The 20,152-nt window shown below is 37.4% G+C and overlaps 1 protein-coding gene across 5 annotated transcripts in view; it reads left to right on the top strand.

The window, feature by feature from the left end:
* The window catches only part of HELZ (helicase with zinc finger), an 81,725-nt gene that overhangs the window by 11,161 nt on the left and 50,412 nt on the right, over positions 1 to 20,152 (top strand). For all 5 annotated transcript variants that reach the window (XM_071764525.1, XM_071764526.1, XM_071764522.1 and 2 more), the window contains exons 2-10: positions 4,621 to 4,848; positions 6,467 to 6,503; positions 9,738 to 9,862; positions 12,210 to 12,266; positions 13,098 to 13,146; positions 13,552 to 13,627; positions 16,629 to 16,827; positions 17,881 to 17,988; positions 18,314 to 18,611. In XM_071764525.1, the coding sequence (XP_071620626.1) occupies positions 4,639 to 4,848; positions 6,467 to 6,503; positions 9,738 to 9,862; positions 12,210 to 12,266; positions 13,098 to 13,146; positions 13,552 to 13,627; positions 16,629 to 16,827; positions 17,881 to 17,988; positions 18,314 to 18,611 (1,159 nt within the window). In that variant the 5' untranslated portion in view covers positions 4,621 to 4,638. The remainder of the gene's footprint in view (positions 1 to 4,620; positions 4,849 to 6,466; positions 6,504 to 9,737; positions 9,863 to 12,209; positions 12,267 to 13,097; positions 13,147 to 13,551; positions 13,628 to 16,628; positions 16,828 to 17,880; positions 17,989 to 18,313; positions 18,612 to 20,152) is intronic.

The raw sequence follows: 20,152 nt of genomic DNA, 5'->3' as shown, positions 1-20,152 counted from the left end.
AGCTTTGGCAAGGAGTATTTGGGTGCTTATTTCTCACAGCAGAACTGTTTGAAGGGTTGGGGAGTGTAATGGGAGGCAGCTGGAGAGGCTCTTCCCCTGCATGTTCCCCAGGGCAATGGGTCTCATTCATTTGCCTCAGTTTGTGAATCCCAGGATGTGGCTCTTGAAGTAAATCAATTGCCAGTCAATTCCTTCCACTCTCACTGTAGGGCTGCAAGTTGAACATCATTGCTTGAGCATAAATCTTTACAAGAGATGTTAATGTCTGGTTAAAATATGCAAATATTTACTGACTTGTCTACTGTTTGTCAGCTTGGCATGCGAGACCTTGGATCTGATCCTTCTGTCTTGGCAGACATTGGGAATTTTGCCAATAACATTAATAGGAACAGCATTGTGCCCTCTAATCTGTTTGTTTATGAAGTACAGCACGAGTTATCTGGCTAGATGCTTTACAGTGAATTGAAAAAGCATCTGTTTGAAATTTTTTAGGAACTGTGACATGCTTTATCATTAACTTAAGGTATGAAGCCTTTGGTTCCATAAAAGACATCAGTAAGCTGGGAAGGATGGAAGTACACAGTCATGAGTTAAACGGCTGTGAAAAGCTGAAATTTCAGTTCATGATGTTCTCTCCTCCTACATTGATTTTTAGATTGAAGTTGGACTCATCAGACTGTGGAGTGATTCTTCAAAAGCCTCCTGTGCACCAAGCAGGCATAGTGTTTGCTTGCAAAGAAATGACTGTGTAGCTCACGTTGTTTATTTGCTCTTCCTCCTCAAGCTGTCCCTTCTGCCTTTCCCAGCCCCCCCTGCAGTTCTGGAGGGGATATGGACAGCTTGATTTGGAGATGAGATTTGAGTTACTCTTTTCAGGATTGTTTACAAAATCCCTTTGGAAAGAAGGCAAAATACTCACTAGGAATATTGAGCCTGAAAATCATTACTTGTAGGGAAAAAAAAGCACCTCGTACAATTAATTGAAAAAAAAAAAAAAAACCCTCCCAGGTTTAAGTTACACCAGGTGGAATTAACCAGATCTTTTGAATGATATTTGTGGAAGCTAAGCTGAGCACAACTTGGCTGTTAAAGAAACAAGATCAGTAAGTTTTCTTCTACTTAAAGTCAGGAATTTTTCTGAGGTCCAAGATAAAATGTCAAGGTTAGATTTCTGGGTTAGCCAGAGAGGAAGAGTTGTGTCAACTTCTGTCTGTGCTCTGGTCAACCCCGATGCTTTCTGTTGTAGCACATGGAATTCACAGGTGCTGTATTTAAATATTTGACTTGAATGCATAGATCAGAAACCTTTCTAGAGGGAGTGGTGGAACTTCAGATAGTGGGAATATACCTGTTCACTGCTTCTGCAAAATTCTGAAGATGTCTTAAACTTTGCTATTAAAATAAATTGTTCAAATTTAAATGCAGAACTCTCCTGGCATGCAGGTCTCTATTTTTTCTCATTGAAAAAATGAATAATTCTAACATTTGTTCTGATACATGCTTGGTATTTTAATCTCAGTTTTACAGACAGAAAAAAGTGAAGTGCATAAATAATTTGCTCAGCTCTGCCAGGAGAGTTGGGAGTATAGCACAGACCTCGTGACACTTTAGCTTTCAGTTCTAATCTGTAATAATTTGTACTCTTGGATTTAATGTAGGAATTCCAGTCTTCTATTGGAAATTTTGGAAAACAAAACATTTATAGTACTCAGATTTCCTTTGTCTCCATTCCTTGGCTGTTAAAATATTAATTGTTCTGAAATGATTCCATCCATGGGTAGGTCAGGTACTTGAATAAGATGAGATTTTAGAAAGCATGGTTCTAATTCAAGTTCAAGAAAGCTGTCTCAGGTGCTAATTTAGGCACAGCTCAGGAGACCAAAAGTAGGAGCCATGGGTTTTTAAAGTCAGCAGGAATAGTCAAGTGCCTTCAAGAAGCACCTGGACTGGAGTCTGAAGTACAAATGCCCATCAAATGTGCATCTTTGTGTCTGCATGTCCATAGGAATGGAACTGAAGTGAAATCAGAGTGTTATTTTCCATATGTTGTCCACATAGTGGAAGTTTAACTTCATCCACTCTTTATTGCTCAGGGTCAGTGATGTCCTCTGAAGTGCTCTCAAAGTCTTCAAATTGACCAAAGAAATTGCAGTACAGTTGGCCACCACTTCTCAAACAGATGAGTTCAGTGCTTATCAAAACAGCCAGCACTAGATAACTGATAAATAAAGATGTTTTTCTTCTGCATGGTGCCATGTTGGAGAAGAAGGGCTGGATAATGAAGCTTCCCAATGATGCTGGCCAGGTCAGTTAGGGTAGGATCTGTGTATAAACATGTCTGCAGGAGTAAACACACAGAAGCTCTGCTGAGACCTTAAATCAAAGGAATTTTGGTTCTGTGTCAGCCAGGAAGTGAGGAAATCACAAGTACAGCAGAGTTCATGAAATCCTCTCTTTTCAGTTCCATAAGTGGAAAACAAAATGTACACGAGAAAACCATCAATTAACTCTGGTACTACTGCTGAAGCAAATCCTAGAGATGTAAAATTCACCCTGGCCTAAAATATTAGTGAAATGGAAATAATGCCATTTTTAGTTGTATCTGGTAAGGATCCTTGCATAAACAGCTTAAGAATACATAACATTTATGTAATTGAAAATATGTGCTTAAGTGATCCAGCTGAGTGCCTTGAATGTTCTTAGAATATTCCATCACTATAGTCATGTATGAAAATGCAAAACCTACTTGCTTCTTCCTATTCTGGTAGAATTCTTTTTGGCAGAAAATAAAATATCAGCATGAAAGAGGTGTTGTTTTGCAAGGTAATTATTAAAAAAAGAGGCATATGCAACAGGTTTTTATCAGGGTGACTGGCAATGTGTTCATGGTTGTGTTCCTTCATTTTTGGGAAGATATGTTGTTGTACACAAGAAACTTCTATATAAATGTTGTAAAAGGGAAAGTGGTTTAAGTCAAAACTGTCTTGCAACATCAATGTTTGTTTATGTTCTTTGTTGATACTGAAAATAAAATTTTAAGGATGGGAGGGAACACAGAACTGCCCTATAATGAAAAGTCTTTCTTAATTTTCTCCAGTATATTGGCTTAGGCATGTGTTAGTGAGAAAAATGTGACAGTGAGTTATTTTTCATATAAGAAAAAGGCATTTATTTGACCTTCACATAAACTTCTTGAAGTAACTTTACCTTGTTTGGTTAAAAACTTAAAAATCAAGTATAAAGGAAGTTTTTAGTGGTGAATTTTTAGAGTGGGCTAAAGACAGTTATTGGAAACAATAGTTGATAAATAATCACAAGAACTTGCATTTTTGTCCTCCTCCAGTTATCAGAACACATTTTTGTGAAGTCATCTTTAAAGTCCAGTGTCTCCAGGGATGTATCTCATATGTTTAAATATTATGTCAGTGAAGGGAGAATGTAGACAGGGATTATACAAATTCTTTGCTGGTGGTGGTTCAGATTGTGGATAACTGTTTGTCTCAGTTTGTTGGCAGATGCTGTCTGTCTTTTATACAGATTTTTATTACAGCTGTTTCATTTTTTTCCCCCCTAAAATACTCAATTTAAAGTTTTTAAAGAAGGTGTTGGTGTGGCAGAAGTATCTAGGCTTTCTGAGACATAAATGGAAATAAACCAAGAGAAGGAAGAGACAAGTGGTTCCTTCTCATTGATCCTTCTCCAGCCACTTTGTACTTCACCTGGCTGCTTCCCCTGAGAGCAGGGAAGATGTGGAGGGAAGAGAAAGGTGTCTTTGGAGAGAATGGCTGCAGGTCTGGAGAGGAGCAGTTGATGGATGAGTTGTATTATTTCCAGAGCCAAGATCATGTTGCCAGAGGAGACCCAAAAGCTTCTCTGAGTGCTTAAATCCATGCTGGCTTGAAAATTTGAAACCACTACTTAGGTTCTTGAAATCAGTCACAGGCTTAAAGACCTTCTTGAATTAGAACCAAATCGAGAGCTGGGAGTGATGGAGGAAAGACTGGGAAAGAGCTCAGTGAGAAAGTTTGGGATAGGAAATGGGACTGGCATCAAATGAAGGGGATATGATACAGCAGCACCTTGAGGTGGGAACTGAAGTTGGTTGGCAAATTTGTCAGTGGCATTTCACCTGGGCTGGTGAAGGGACTTGAGCACAGATCCTATGAGGAGAGGCTGAGGGAGCTGGGGGTGTTGAGGCTGGAGAAGAGGAGGCTCAGGGGAGACCTCATCACTCTCTCCAACTCCCTGAAAGGAGGTTGGAGCCAGGGGGGGTTGGGCTCTTTTCCCAGGCAACTCTCAGCAAGACAAGAGGACACAAGAGGTCTCAAGTTGTGCCAGGGGAGGTTTAGGTTGGACATTAGAAAGAATTTCTTTATGGAGAGGGTGCTCAGCCATTGGAATGGGCTGCCCAGGGAAGGGGTGGATTCTCCATCCCTGGAGATATTTCAAAAGAGCCTGGATGTGGCACTCAGTGCCATGGGCTGGGAACCATGGGGGGAGTGGAGCAAGGGTTGGACTTGATGATCTCTGAGGTCCCTTCCAACCCAGCCCATTCTGTGATTCTATGATTCTATTACACAGCTAACCAACATTTTATCATCCCCTCTGCCCCCACTTTAGGATTTCTGTCCCTGAGTCATGGCAGACAGAAGACCAGAGAAGTCATGTGAACAAGCATGTGAATCCCTTAAGCAGCAGGATTATGAAGTGGCAGTGAAGCATTGCACAGAGGCTCTCCTTTCCCTCAGCCAGTACCCCCCAGCTCACCTCCCGGAGCCATGCCAGGCAGAAATCGACCGCATCAAAATCGAGACTCTGCTCTATAGAATTGCTTCCTTCTTACAACTTGTGAGTGTCACTCTTTAACAGCACCCAGTGAACTGGAAAGAACAATCAAATATCTTCTACCACTGAGATTTCAATAAAATGCAGAGTTTGCTTGTGATTGCCATGTTGGTTTGCTGCATAATGCCATAATCAGCATATATGAGGCTTGTAGTTTTCCCTGATCTGTTTGTTTTTTTTTAAGTTGGTACAGTTACACTGAATTCCATGCTTTGGTTATAAAGAGCATGAAATTAAAGTTGGAAATCTAAACAATAAAAAAACAGAAAGCTGAGAAATTGCAGGATTCAGGTAGCTGGTTCATGCCCAGTTTAGCTCCATTTCCATAGGCCTAACATTACTTGTGATATATTTGCTTATATACTAGTTTTTCATTGCTAGCCCAGAGGATATCTGGTGAAAGATGTAACTTTCAAGCTTTGGTAAATTTTTAATGGAAATGTGAAAACTGAAGTCTTTGTAAAGGTTTGTAAATCCGAGGCAAGAGGCATTACACTGAGTTATGGGGCATCCCATTGCCAAATTTTTGTCCTTCCTTTCAAGCATCAGACTTACACTTTCATAAATGAAAGGGCATTACAGTGCTGAAGATTAAACCCCAAAGCTGCTTAATGAATCTGTGCTTTCCCTTACCTTTCTGTTTTGGAAATGCTATTACAGATTTACAGGTCTTCGTATATTGGGTAAGAACAGTTTCAGGCTAAGTGGGAAAAGGTTGTCTGAGATGTAAGACCTTGCTTGGCAGCTTTAAAATAAACTTTGCCCATATGATTAGGGAGCATTTTAAAGCATTCTCTAAATAAGTACCTGAACTGGACTATTCAAATGTGCAAAACAAGAATTGGGAAACTTCTGAAATTAATGTGTGACCCATCTTATGGCTCCTCAGGGGAAGAGAGAAATAACAAAAATATATATATATGCATATATATATATTTTGGTTGAAGTTGTGTTACTACAGAACTTCAGTTCTCAAGATTATTAACATAGGCCAATGTGCAGATAGGTGCTTAGCAGTATTCAATACATTTCTGACCTGGATGCCTCTGAAAATCTTGTGAGGCACCTGTCTGGGTGTTCATCTTAGTGAAAGTTATCACAGTGTTGAAAAACACTTGTAATCAAAATCTTTGTATTAAAGACTTGAATTGCATAGATACTTAAAGCTTATTGCTAAAAAAGTAATTCCAAATTTTTCTGCTTGTTTTTTAAAAATGAGGTAATTCATGAAATCACCACTGATAAAACAGAGTAAATTAAAATACATATTATACCAATTTCAACAGCACCATATTAGTGCAAGTTTAAAAAAAATGACAGCAGCTAGAAAAGAAATAAATTTTTTTAGTTTTTCCTAGATGTTGTGAGCCATCTACAGACACATATATAAGCACATACCTTTGCCCATTCATGTTCCTCTTTTCAAGTGTCCATTTGCTGAGAATTTGAGAAAAAAAAATGCTTTCTAAGAACTCATTATATTTGGCATGTGACTGTTCTTTACATGTTCCACCCAAGAAAAGACAAGGTAATGGATTCTTAAACTTGTAATTCAATCATGTAGTTGTTTATGCTAACTGGAATAATGCTATTTTTAAACTTTTTGTGTTTTACCTTTCAGAAAAAGTATGGGCAAGCAGATGAAGACTGTAGGCATGGTATGCTTATTTCTTTTTTTTATTATATAGTGTTATCAATTGCAGTCGTCTGACTTCTTAGAACAGATGCTCTGTTTTGTTAGTTTGCTAACAAAGTTGTGTTTTTTTTCCTTGTTAAAATTATGTATCTGCTTTATAATCCTTTTTCTACTTTTTTTTCTTTTTTTTTTTTTTTTTTTTGAGAAATCTCACTATTTTGTAACTCATGTTCAAGTACCACAGCAGTGCTGTTTGGTTAATAGATATCTTAATATACAAATGAAGGATTTCTTCCTAGGGGCATAGTGGATATTTTAGTTTGCATTTTAGGGCTTGATTCAGAGAAAATCAAGATTATCCACTTATACTTGTTCTGATTTTTTTAAAGCTTCTGAAAGTACATAATGTCACATTGAAACTGAGACTTCCATGTTTCATTGCCTCCTTCTGTGGGGTTATTTTGAAAGGAATTAACCATTTCTGCTTATGCTCTGTTACTCATGTATAATTCAAGTGATTCACTGAGAACTCTGCTGAGTTTGGTAAGCATTGGGTCAGAGCTTATCAGTTAGATTTGTAAAGAAAAAACTAAGTTTTTAGTTCCTTAACTGCTCTTGAATTTTAAAGGAAGTTTCCTCAAACCACAGTTTGTGTGATACACTATTTTGACATTTCTGTTCTAGCAATAATGATCTTTAAATGTTCCTTTGTGGTTTTGTGTGGTTTTGGTTTGTTTGGAGGTTTTTGATTTGTTTTTGTTTTTTAAAAATACATCTGTCCTCACTGACAGGTGAGGTCATGGGCTGGGGAACGTGTGGGGCTCTGCAGCCTGCAGAAGGTCCACAGAAACAACAGAGAAAAAGTACACTTGCTTTTTGTAGGTGTAAATTTAAAGTTTAACAAGTTTTAAAACACTGAAAATTGCTTAATCAATACCATTCTTAAAATAGTCTAGATTTTTTTTTTTAAAGCTGCTTCTTTTGGCCACTGATGTATGCCAAGGCTGTCATATTCTGACTAACCTCACAGTTGTCTTTCATGGTGGCAAATAAAAGTGAAAAAGAGACATATGGAAAGATGAATGATGGGTAAAGGAGGTAGGAGGGAGAATGCTGTTCAAGGAGTAGTGCTTTCATTGATGAGGTCTGATGGGGTTGTCACAGTGGTAGATGGGTGACATTCATCTGTGAAAGCTTGGCATGTCAGTATCTCCAAGGAACTGTCCTGTTAGCTGTGTTTTTATCACTGGACAGGCATCAAAGTGGGTGGAGTAAGAGCACTGATCTCTATTTTAAAATGAAGTAGAGAAAACAGCTGTCAAATGTATATCAGTGACAAAGAAAGAAATAGTGTCCTGTTTAAAGTTAATTTCCTTAGTCCCTGCCAGGATGTTCTGCAAATATTTTTCCAGATCTAAAACTGAGGATGTTTTTCAACTTAGCAGTGCCATATTTATGTATGTATATATAACTGTGGGGTGTGTATATATAGATATATATTTGTATCCACACCCCTTATTTTTATGATTATGTGAATGAACCAATGATACTTGGTTGTGGTTCCCCATGATGTTCTCTTAGCAATTGTAGGCCAACATCTGACAGAATATCTGCATTTTTAATAATGAAAAGTCTTAAGTTTTGGTTTTATGGTTGAAATATCCTTGGGAAGAAACAACCTTAGTGTGGACTACCTGATACACGTCCTAGATACTCACAATTTTTTTACTAGACTAAGTTTTATTCAAGCTGCTGTTTGTCTTTTTACAAGACTTGTCATGTTTCATATATATATGGCAGGATTTTATTTTAACCTGAATGAGAAGCACACTTTGGGAGAGCTGGAAAAATACAAGTTCTTTATAGTATACTACTTGCACTCTTACAAGGAATTATAACTTACAGACTATTAAATTATTCCAGAAATCTTTAACAAAAGATGCTGTTTAAAATGTTGTAGTTTTTTTATGTGTAACTGTGTGTTTTAGCTTGGTAATACTGTGCAGTTAATAATAGGAAATATCATAATTGGATATCTAATCTTTGTGGTTAAAATAGTAAACTGTCAGACATGTTAAAGCTATTTCTAGCACTGCTGCTTCTGCTTTGGGAAGCAAGCTCTATTTTTGGAACTGTGGTCAGTATCATAGGAGTGGTGAATTCAGACTAATCTTTGAGGCCCTTTATAAACAGGATTTAGTTACCATTAGGTTTTGAAGAGGTGTCTGGTTGTTTTTGTGTAAATGTTTTGTGGGACTGTTTTTTTGCTTCAGTCTTTCATGCAATTTCTGTTAACGATGCCAACGCCTGTTGAGTGAGGAGTCTTGATTTATTATTCTGAGATGTAATCCTGGAGTTGTGGTGAATGTAAAAATCCCATTAGCACTAGCAGGAGCTGTTTGCATCTGCATGAGTAGCACTATAAACACAGATGTTGATGTTGTCTGCAAAAACAGCCAAATATATATTACAATTCTGTAATTTTAAACAACCCTCCAGCCTTCTTTTCAATGCCCATGCTTAGCTTACTAGCTTTTTAGTCACTATGGCATTTCTGGACAGGTAATATATATGATTAAGTGTTATTCCTGCATGTCTATATCATGAAATAAATCCTTTCACTGTTGGAAGTGTCAATGGAAGTGTCTGTTTGGCAAGCTATCTGATCCAGTGCTAGAAGGCATTAGGAAAGTTTTCTGTTACATGGAGCCTGTAAATTTCTGGACTGAAACAATCGTTCCTATATCCTGCACTTTACAGTGTAAGTGAATAAAAGCCCTTTTAAAGTAGCAGGAATTGGCCACGAGGAGGTTGGCTATATTTGGAAACCACAGGGCATGCTTTCTGTGAGCATGAATGGATCTTCCTGAGCATGTTTGTGTTACTGAGAGGTTGCTGGTTGCTTTTTTTTTTTTTTTTCCTTCCCCTTTCTGTGGAGAGGAGGTTCTTTGTGTCTGTGTCAGATCTTTGAATGTACCCTTCCCATATTTAATTTTTGTCTATTTCAGCATGTAAACATTAAAACCTTTTTCGAGCTTGGGCACAGCATTTCTTAGATGGTGAGAGGCAAGTTTCAACTTAATATTAGACAAGAGCAGGTAATACTTCCTGTACATCCAAAATTGTCTTCTCAAGAAGCCATGAAATCAACCCAAGTCTCAGGCTTTGTTTTTGTGTTCAAGGTGATGGGGAACTGTATATATTTTATTTAAATGTCCACAGTGATGAAGCTGATAGCTGCTGCTTTGTGTTGCAGTGCTGGGAGAGGGGCTGGCCAAGGGAGATGGATCTTTCCGTGCAGTGCTCTGCTGCATGCATCTTAAAGGGAAGCTGCAAATTGTGTCTAATGTTCTTTCCAAATCACTGATGGGTGAATCACTGGTAAGTGGGTTTGCTCCAATCCACAGAATTTAAAAAGCAGTTTTGCATTTCCTTTTTTTTTTTTTTTTTTTTTTTTAAATTGTGTTTAATGACAAACTTCTGAACATATGGTTGACTGGCAGGTTGCAACCAAAATGTTTTGTGTGGAAAAGAAGATGAGTATATGGCCACACATATATCATCAGGATACTTAGACTGCTGCTTCAGACTTGCTAGGATTTTGAGATTTTTTTTTTTGTTATTGGATCTAAAGCCATGGGGAATGCACAATAAATTTGCATATTTGTGTGATTAACTAGAATAATGTAAATCTCAAACTTATGCTTAAGTTTTAAAAATTGCACCCAACAACAATTTGTATGTACTTCAGGAAGCTTAGTGATTCAAGCTGAAAAAGTATTGATAGGACTTTTAAACAACAAGCCCATGATAAGTTGTGAAAGAGCATGAAGAGCTCTTCAGGAAAAAAAAAAAGTTTGGTATTTCAAGATGAAGATAAAGGTTTGAGTTCACAGCTAGTATTTTATCCTTGAACTATCAAAACTTTTAAAAGTTGCTTTTAACCCCATACATGTAAGTCATTGGTCAGATTTTTATGTGACTACTCATATGGGGAAAATCAGGGGCATAAATGTCTCCAAAGAGAAGGGCCCTTTTTTTGTCATCCCCCAAACAAGAGCAGCTCTGGTGACACCATAAGGAACGTGTAAATGACATCAGAAACTGTTGTAGGAAGGTCTATTACCTTGAAATTGGATCGTGTCTCCTCTATCTTGGTGCTTAATTTAATCAGTGGATTGTTTTTGAGAGGCTGTTCTGTTGGTCTGTCTGGTGTATATCCTGAATTCCCTCCTGCACTGCCCCTGCCATTGGCTATGTTTCACATAAAGAAGTTTTCTTTTGCTTTTAAGTGGTGTTTTCTAATGAAAAAACGTTTAACTGAAAAATTGCTGGTGAGGTTGGAGGAGACTTGCCTTCAGAAAAAAATCAGTATAATAGCCTAAAGCTGCTTATTGCAGGAAATGTGCATTGCCCTTGTTTTGGGCTGTTGTGCAGATAAAGGTAACTTGGTATGTAATTCCAGAGTGGTGTTCCACAGCAGTCTGAGAGATTTGCACAAGGTTCAGTTGTTAGACACAGTTGTTTTCAGCAGGCACATTAAAACCAGCAACCGGTGTACTGACTTCTATCATTGTCTGAGAGAAGAAATGAAACGAAGTTGTGGAATGAATTTATTGAAGAGTTGGAATTCATCCAGTTTCCTGCCCAGTGACTTCAGAGAATGATTATTCCTATGGTTTTTATGCTCTAGTACAGCTCAGCTCAACAGGTTCAATTTGCAGCCTTTCTGCTGAAGAAGTGAAAAATCATTTTGAGAAAAGCTTAAATGTGAGAATTGTTGCATAAGTCTTCAGCAAAGAGAGTAATTTCTGCTGCTCAGCAGCACAGTCAAAATGTGGAGAAGTCTGACAAATAGTAGTAGCACTTAGTTACATTTCTGCAAGATAATATTGAAATAAAAGCCACAGTTCTGAGTTCCTTTAATGAAAGCCTTGTCTTACATGAGTGTGAAATTGTTACACTTAGCTATGCATTTCAGAGAAGTTCAGTCTGCAGTTATTTTTACCTACATGGCTAATCTTTGCTTTTCAGTGAGAACTCCAAAAATTATATATTCTATCTACATCAGAGCAGAAAGAGTCATGAAACTGTAGGAATTAGAACCCTGGAAGGCAGACCCCTATGAAGAAATGAATCCATCACAATTTCTTTAGAGCCAGAGCATTTCAGTAACCACATGGCTCACATATTGTGCTTTTCATTGGTACCTTACAAAGGGCTCTGTGAAGGCAATGTGGAGATGGGAATACTGGAGATGGGAAACTGAGGCATGGTGATTTCCCTAAGGTGACCCAGCAGGCTGGCAGTCAAGCTGCTAGTAGAACATAAATCTCCTGAGCCCTTGTCTGTGGGGCTGTATTCCCCCCAGCACTACTCTGCATGATGGTGACTATTCTGGAGATAACAGTCAAGAAGTATTGTAGCTGGTAATATTTATCTTGAGTAGCAGTTAAACTCCAGAAGATTTTTTTTTCCCCAACTTGTTCTGCATATGCTCCTCTCCTGCCTTGTCCTGTAACTCCAGTATAAAATTCCCTTTTTCCCCATAAAGTTTGCTCAGTGTTCCACACTATGTCGTTTAGAATTGTGCATTGTAAGTTGAATTTATTTGTCCTTCTTGCCCTTCTCCTTGGTTGTGCAGGGGGAAATGAACTTTGTTGCTGTGGTTTAATGCACATGAAGGTTTTTTCTGTGTTTGATGTAGCAATGTTCTTTCTCTCCCCAGAACGGGATGGTAACTAAAGATCTGACACGACTGAAAACACTTCTTGCTGAAACAGAGGTAATAATGAGCATATTATTGGGAAAATAATGAGCAGTACCTGAAACAATTGAATGGTTTGTTTTCATGTGTCCCAGGAGATCTGGGCTCACTGTGAACATACTGGTTCAAACATTATTGTTTCTGCTGGGCTGTCTGTCTTTATCACCTACCTGTTCAAGGGCCTTTCATCACCATCTTTTGTGACATGTGAGAAAATAGAAAAAGATGCTAATAGGTTGTTGACTGTCTTGAAGTAGTGAGGAGAAAGAATTCAAAGCATCTAGATCTGCATTATTTATTATTGTATTTTTCTCTGCTGGAAATGATTCTGAAGTAATAAACGTGAAAGAAACTGGTTAACAAATATAAGTGCCCTCTCAGTCACCTTTTTTTTTTGTATTTCAGGTTAACTGTCATGTCTGTTGATTGGATTGCCACTCTTTTTTCTTCTTGTGCTTTGTCATTGATTTGAGCTTTATTTTTAATGTAGATTCAATGCTGAAAGACATCTCAATACGGTTTAGACTTCAGATTTTAAAAACTTCACAGTCCACATTAAAGCAATCACAGGGTAGAATTTAGTCTTGCAAAAATCTCTAAAATTTTCTTTTAACAATGAGTGCACTGAATGTTCTTGTCGGAATTTCTTTTATCAACAGCTGCAGTCCAGTTCTTAGGTTGTTATGAAATTCATGTTTGTTGACTGGAAGTGATTTCAGACCTTTGATTAATATTTTTATATTGGTTGTTCTAAAAAACATTTTGATCGCAAAGAAGCCAGAACAGTTCGTGTTGATGAAATTGTTTTGTGTTCCTTTATAACTGTGTTTTTTTTTAATATGATTGTAGGCAGCTGGTAAAGTACCATCAGGTTATCATGTAGAAGATTTAGAAGAAGGTATGTAACTCAACTCTAAAGCTGCTTCATTTTGCAATGGGAAGGCTTGGATTCTGCTGAATGCTCAGCACTGCATAGTAGCCAGAAACCAAAAAAGGGGCTTTACTATTGTGAGCCTTGGGGATTAGAGTAGAACTATCACTGACTGAATTTGGGGGCAGAATTTCTCATTATTGGTCAAGGAGCAGGCTCTGATTTAGCTCTGTTCCGCAAATTGTTTGAAGCTTGCCTTCACAACCTTCAGACCCTTGTTCTAAATGACTTTGTTAGGGATTGAAAATTAATTTCTGGTGTATAATTTTGCTTTGGGTTGATGTTGAAGATACTTGGTTGCCTAGACAGTACCTGTCTGACTCAGAAATAGCTGTAAATATGAGAAGTAACTGAAATCTTGATCCTCTGCAGGGTCCCGGGATGGGTGGCAGTTCCGTCCACCACCCAGGGGAGTCACAAGCAGTGAAGAATATACACTGTGTAAAAGGTAAAGTCATTGCTTTATATCAATGCTCTCCAAGGGATCATAACATTTCTCCACTGTTCAGCTGCTGACAGGATGATTAAGAGGTCAGGAAAATGAAGGTGCTTGTTTGAACAGGAGTCGATTCATTGACAGATTTTTGGAAGTGTCAGTTTATCCAGAATCACCATACAATGAATCACTAGCTCTGTTTTCATAAGAGAGTGGTGTGAGGACCATTTTTTTTAGAAACAGGTCAACATCTGTCTTTTTCTCTTCTCTTTTCTAATTTGTCTAATTTCAAAGGTGTGCAGAGTTCCCACAGAAAACACTGCTAGCACAGCAAAAGTGTGCTGTGACAGCAGAAAGGGTACAGGCCTTCAGATAAATGGGCTTTCTTGATAGATGGGCTTTGTCCTCACATTAAAAAAAGTGTTTGTAGAATTTCCCTCCAGATCTCATTATTTCCACTTTCTCTAAGCTCAAATACACAGAGGTGAATTGCCCTGCTGAAGATTCAGAGGCTTGGAGTTTTTCCTTGTCTTTTTCAGTCAGTATTGCTTGTAGTTTGTGTTGTTAATTGACATTACTTACATAAAATTGTATTAATTTATGTGGGGAGGAGCCATCATTATGCACTTGATTCTGCCTTATATGTAAATGATGCAAATAAATTATTCTAAAAGTATGAGCAGGAATCTGACCTACTTTTAAAAAGATGTGACTGAATTGTTGAATTTGGGTTACTTCTGGCATTATTTTCTAGACACACTAAATCTTATCAACTCATGTTGACTTTTATCATATCTAGTGCACATTCAGCAGTTTTTATAAAGGAGATATTTACATTTTTTTAGCTCATGATGATTTTCTGTTGAGTAACATCTATACCACATTTCCAACCATTGCTCTGAAACATTATTCCCCTGGAGCTGTTAGTAGCTTTATGCATGCTGTGAACTCTTATGCTGAGAAAGATGTGCCTTACTCAGCAAATCCTTATGAACAGTGTCATTCTGACCATGGACTAAAGATTTTCTTTCCTTATAAGGAGGCAGTTGCAGGTGCTGCATATGAATTTTTGAAGCTGTGCTTTGTTTTTCCCTTGTATGCTGTAAAGCAGTAGGTGTACAGTGTATTTATTCTAGGTAATGAAGCTATGGACTTGCAGGAGGTATTAATGAGAAACTAAACATGAGGAAAAAAGATGCCTCTTAAAAATATGGACAATAAAAACTTTGAAAATGCATAATGATGACAAATTTTAAAGTAACATGGGTTCCTGTTAATGAAAAGGAAAGCCTCTTGACTCTAAAGCTGATCTGTAGCTTATAGGAGCAGGTCAACAATTTTTTATGCTTGCTCTCTGTTTACTTTGGTCTATGAGAATCATAATTGTATTTTAACATTCTAATGCAGTGGTGAATTTAAAAATTTACAGTAACAACATTGAAATTCACTGTCAAGAAAAATATTTGGGTTTAAAATATACTGAGGAACATAGCTTGAGAATGTCTTCAGTAACACTGTGTTCTATATCATGCTCATAACTAAGTTGGACACACAAACCTTTAAATACCTAAATTTTTTCTAAAAGGAAATGTGTATGGTAAATCAAATTATACCCACTGAGAAAAGTGTGGCCTAGCCCTGCAGGTACTTTTGCTGGAAGATTTTTATCATCAGGTGATCCTTGTTATTGTCATGTAGCTCAAAGGTCACATTCTAATTCATGTTACATTACATAATGCATTTACTATGGAAACATTGTTCAGTCACTGCTCTCCTTCTGTTTTCTTCATCAATGATGTGCTGTCCTGACTTGTTTTATTAATTTAGCCTTGGTGCATCCTTTCTGGTTTTTGCTGTAGCTTATCACTGTAGGAAGAGTACTTAATATATATATATATATACACAGATATCCACATGAAATTCCAATACAGTTATGTTTACAGAGTTTCTATAAACTTAATATCCTGAATAAAGATCAGTTTGCCTGGCCTTATTTATAATAAATTACACTAATTACTTATAGCCTCCTTATGCAAAACAAACAAACCAAACAGCCTCCTGCCCTGATGTTTATTCTGTATATCCAGCTCTTTCTTAGTTACTTCAGAACTTACCCCCTCTCCCCATTTTGTTCTTCATTTTGTCATCAGTTTTTAAAGTGCTTCAGTTTTGTCAAATGATAAAAATGCAGCTACTGCCTCGTGTTTTATACTTGTGACAGAAAATTTAATTATAAAACTAATTCTCAAGTGATGAAGACATTTGCCCACACTTGCAATGAATTCTGAGAACTCAAATGATAAAATTCTGTACAGGTGCTTGGAATATCATTAATTTGGATGCATTAGCACATGCCATTAAAAGAAAAATGTACCTCTTCAACAAATCCTTAACCTCTGCAAAAATAGATCTTTTTTTGACTGATAGGCAGGCCCTTTGCAAAGAAGATAAAACTTTTTCTTAGGGAGATGCTTTCTGTGTAGGTGTATTTGGTAGAAAGGACCACGTGATGTCACTGTTGCTCCAGGAAAAACTTCTGAATGTGTATTTATCAGCTAATAATGTAACTATTGGAGGAAACTATGCTGTATCTCCACCTTGCTCTGATTTAGGGTATTTTATTGATATTAACATAGTGCCTAGACATTGCAGGGATAGTCCATCTTCTCACTGTGTTAATTGCTGTACAAACACTTAATTCTCTCTTCTTCAAAGATGAAAATTTCTTAAGGCAACCTGTGTGCCCCAATGTTTCAAAGAGGTTTGATACACTTTTCTAGAATTTTCAATAAGGGAGACTGCCACCTCTCTCACTCCATCCTGTGGACCTGTTTATATTTCCAAAATAATTAATGTGAGCCAAACTGCCTTCAGTTCTGTGAGAGAGACTTAAAGAATGTTCTTCTGGCTTTAAAAGTAGAATTTTGATCGATTGCTTTTTTTTTTTTTTTTTTTTTTTTTTAATTGGAAACCAAAAACTCAAGGCATAATAAGTTTTTTCTATTTTATGTAGATTTTTAGAGCAAGGAATCTGCAGGTATGGGGCTCAGTGTACTTCAGCACATTCCCAGGAAGAGCTGACAGAATGGCAGAAGCGATACGCTTCCCGCTTGATCAGGCTGAAACAGCAGAAGGAAAACAAGCAGTGTTCAGGCAGTTACATGGAAACCTTGATTGAGAAATGGATGAATTCATTATCTCCTGAGAAAGTGGTAAGAAAAATAACACTATTTCCCTCTGTGCTCATATTTACAACATGATAAGCTTGTTTTTGGCCCTTATTATCTGAGCTGGTCGAATCACTCCTTACCAACAAATTGTCCAATTGATTTGCTCCCCTTTCCATCCTGCTACTTTGCAAAGATACCAGAGACTTAGGCTGACTTCTGCAAATGTGCTTGTTTTTGTCAGAAATTCAGTGGAATTGGTGAATTATAGCTTCAGGGTTAATCACAGCTTGTCCATTTTGTGTGTTTACTACTCCCAGTGCAGGCTGGGTCAGCCAAGTCTTGTGGTATTGTTCCAGTTCCTTGACTAGATGGCAGAACTTTTTAAAGTGGAGAACAATAAACAGCAGAGCTTTCATGACTTAGTAGAGAATACTCTTGTTTGTGCATGGGTCCTTTTCTTTGCCTGCAGCTGCAGGCACTTGTATGAAGAACAGCCAAGTTCTAAAAAGTTAAAATACCAATGAGTGTGGGGTATGGATATGATCAAACTTAGCAGTTGTTTGGTATTCCAAAGAATGTTTTTGCAGCATTCAACCACTGACCCTAAGGAGTTTTCTGTCCATCTGTTGTTGATTCAAATCTGGGAAGAGTGGACTTTATGTAAAATGCATTAATGAGTAGAAGGCCTAATTCTGGTTTCCTGGTGTCTCTAGTATTTAACTGGTGTCTGTGAAATCTGGGTGGAGTCTTCTGGAAATAGAGTCTTTGGGCGTCATTGTGTCCAGATCCTTCCTTCCAAATGAAATCATGTTCTACTTTAAATATTTACAAGGAAGTTGGCTTTTGAAAATCAATTCCTGTAGTTAATTTTCCTTCAAGGGACAAAAAAATATATGGTCCAGTATATTTGGCTTGCTTGTCTCTCTGAATTTGCATATTTTCATTAATTCCTAAGCAGGACTTCCATCAATCCTGCACTATCTAGGAAACCAGTATTTCCTTTTTATGCTAAAATAATGCTACCTTTTCCTGAATGTTTTTATTTTGATACTGTCTGTACAAATGTAATGTTATCTTCTTTTTCTTTTAATCCAGCTTAGTGAAAGTGTAGAAGGAGTGAGAGTAGAACATAATCCTGAGCTATCTGTAACTGTCACCACCAAAAGGTCTCATCAGACATGGACATTTGCTCTCACTTGTAAGGTAGGAGTACTTATCTTTTGAAAGTGAGTCAATAATAACTGGAATGTAGCTTGTAGCCTTTTGGGATTAACATTTCAATTGCATAATTCTTTTTAAAACAGAGGCACTTCCTACCAGCATCTCTGTTATGTTCTCTCTGTTCATTGTTATGACAACTATATATCAGCTCCCCAAATTTCTGGAGAGCAGGCAGGACTTGTACCTGCTCTGAGAAGTTGACCATTCTTCTAAGTTCTCTTTATCTAGCTGCAAATGAAGGTATTCCTGAAATTATTTTGGTTTTCCACCACCCTATTATTTCAACCTTTGCATTTTTTTTTTATAGCCTGCAAGAATGCTGTATCGAGTGGCATTGCTTTATGATGCCCATCGGCCACATTTTAGTATTGTTGCAATATCTGCTGGAGACAGCACTACCCAGGTATCACAGGAAGTTCCAGAAAACTGTCAGGAATGGATAGGAGGAAAGATGGTCCAGAATGGAATAGATCATTATATATACAAAGTCAGTATAGCCTTTAACACAGAAATCTTTGGAACTTTTCGTCAAACTGTTGTGTTTGATTTTGGATTAGAACCTGTCCTCATGCAACGAGTAATGATTGATGCTGCTTCAACTGAAGGTAATGTATTAAAATTTATTGGTTTTGAACAGTGAAAATCTTTCATGTCCTTTTTCTCTTTCATGTTTCTGGACCGAACAGCAAAAGAATTTCTTTTACTGTGATGAAGTGTTGCTTTATAAGAATACACCTGCTAATTCATTCATTAATTAAAGCAGACTGTCTTAGAAGTTGGTTTTCTTTTTTTTTTTTTAATCCCTTTGCTGTATCTGACTTGGGTGGTCAAAAACAAGAGGCAAAATATGGGATTGTAACTCAATGAATTGCAGTTGACCTGAATATTGAGAATGTCAAAAAAGTGTAACTATATTTTTGTGGGTGTTCAAGTAAGAAGAAAGATCAACTACGTGTTACTTTAAGGGTTGTATTCTGCTTATGAAATCCACCCGTGCCTCTCAGTCCAGACCTGAAATAATGCAATTATCAGAATGATGCCAACAAACTTAAAGATATTTGAAGACGTGCAAATAAGCAGGAAGTGCTTTGATATATCTTAAAAGATTGAGAGCTAAATATAGGTCACTGTTACTTGGCAGCAAGCAAGGGGGTGGGATAATGTATGGTGATTTTTTTGTGAAAAACTGAGAGATACGAACACTGAAGAAACAGAATTGTAGCACTGGGATGTGAGTAAGAAGAAGAAGAAAGATAAAAGATGAAGCTAAGAAAACAGCAGCTTTCTATTCTTGGCCTTTATTTTCATATAACAGGTCAACATTTGCAATGTTAACTAAAAGAAGCTGTAAATAGCAAATACCAAAGATCATGAACTTATCTTTCCAGATGACCCAAGTACTTGTAGCCAAGAGCAGGAAGACAGTACAAGTCTTAATGTCTCTTGAAGCAGAGAATATTGCATTGTGAATGAGAAACTAGGCTCAGGAGCAAGCCTGTGGTCTTTTCAGGAGCTATTACATGGTTTCCATATAACAATGTGGGTAATCACAGCTGACAGGCTTCCTAAGACATTGAGCTTGTGGAGAAGGGGTGGCCTTTTATTGTAAACCTGTTTAAGATCAAGCAAACCAAGCCATGGTTTATTTGCAGAGTCAGAGCTGCTGTCAGGCCAATCTATGGTCTTGGGTTTTTGTTTTTTTTTTTTTTTTTTTGGTTTAAACCACTGAGAGTGATACAAAGAACAGTCAGTTCAAGTCTGAACTCTCCAGCATTAGTTACAGACACTTCCTTCTCACATGTTGCTTTGTGTGGGGAGGGACACTGTAGCCTTCAAGCAGGTTGTTACTGATACTTCTTTTGAGTGAAAAGAGTGCTAGGTTCTTTACAATAAAATGTAAGTACAAAATCCTGGGCTTTTTGCTAAGGTAGTGTAAGAAGTGTGTAAGGAGGCAAGAGAAAGGGGTAACTATGCTGGATGTGGTTTGGATTCTGTGGTTCCTTTTGCTTTTGGTAGAGATGGATTGGTGTCTCTTGGAGGTGCTTTTCAGACAGAAAGCTGCCTGAGGTCTCTATGTTTGTATGTAATTCAGGGCCCTGTCTAGATATCTAGACAGGAAAGAAAGGTCAACATTAAAATATTTGAA

This window comes from Heliangelus exortis, chromosome 20 (genome assembly GCF_036169615.1).
Source record: "Heliangelus exortis chromosome 20, bHelExo1.hap1, whole genome shotgun sequence".
Lineage (NCBI taxonomy): Eukaryota > Metazoa > Chordata > Aves > Apodiformes > Trochilidae > Heliangelus > Heliangelus exortis.
Note: the sequence above shows the minus strand (reverse complement) of the source record. Positions and strands in the feature narration are given on the sequence as shown.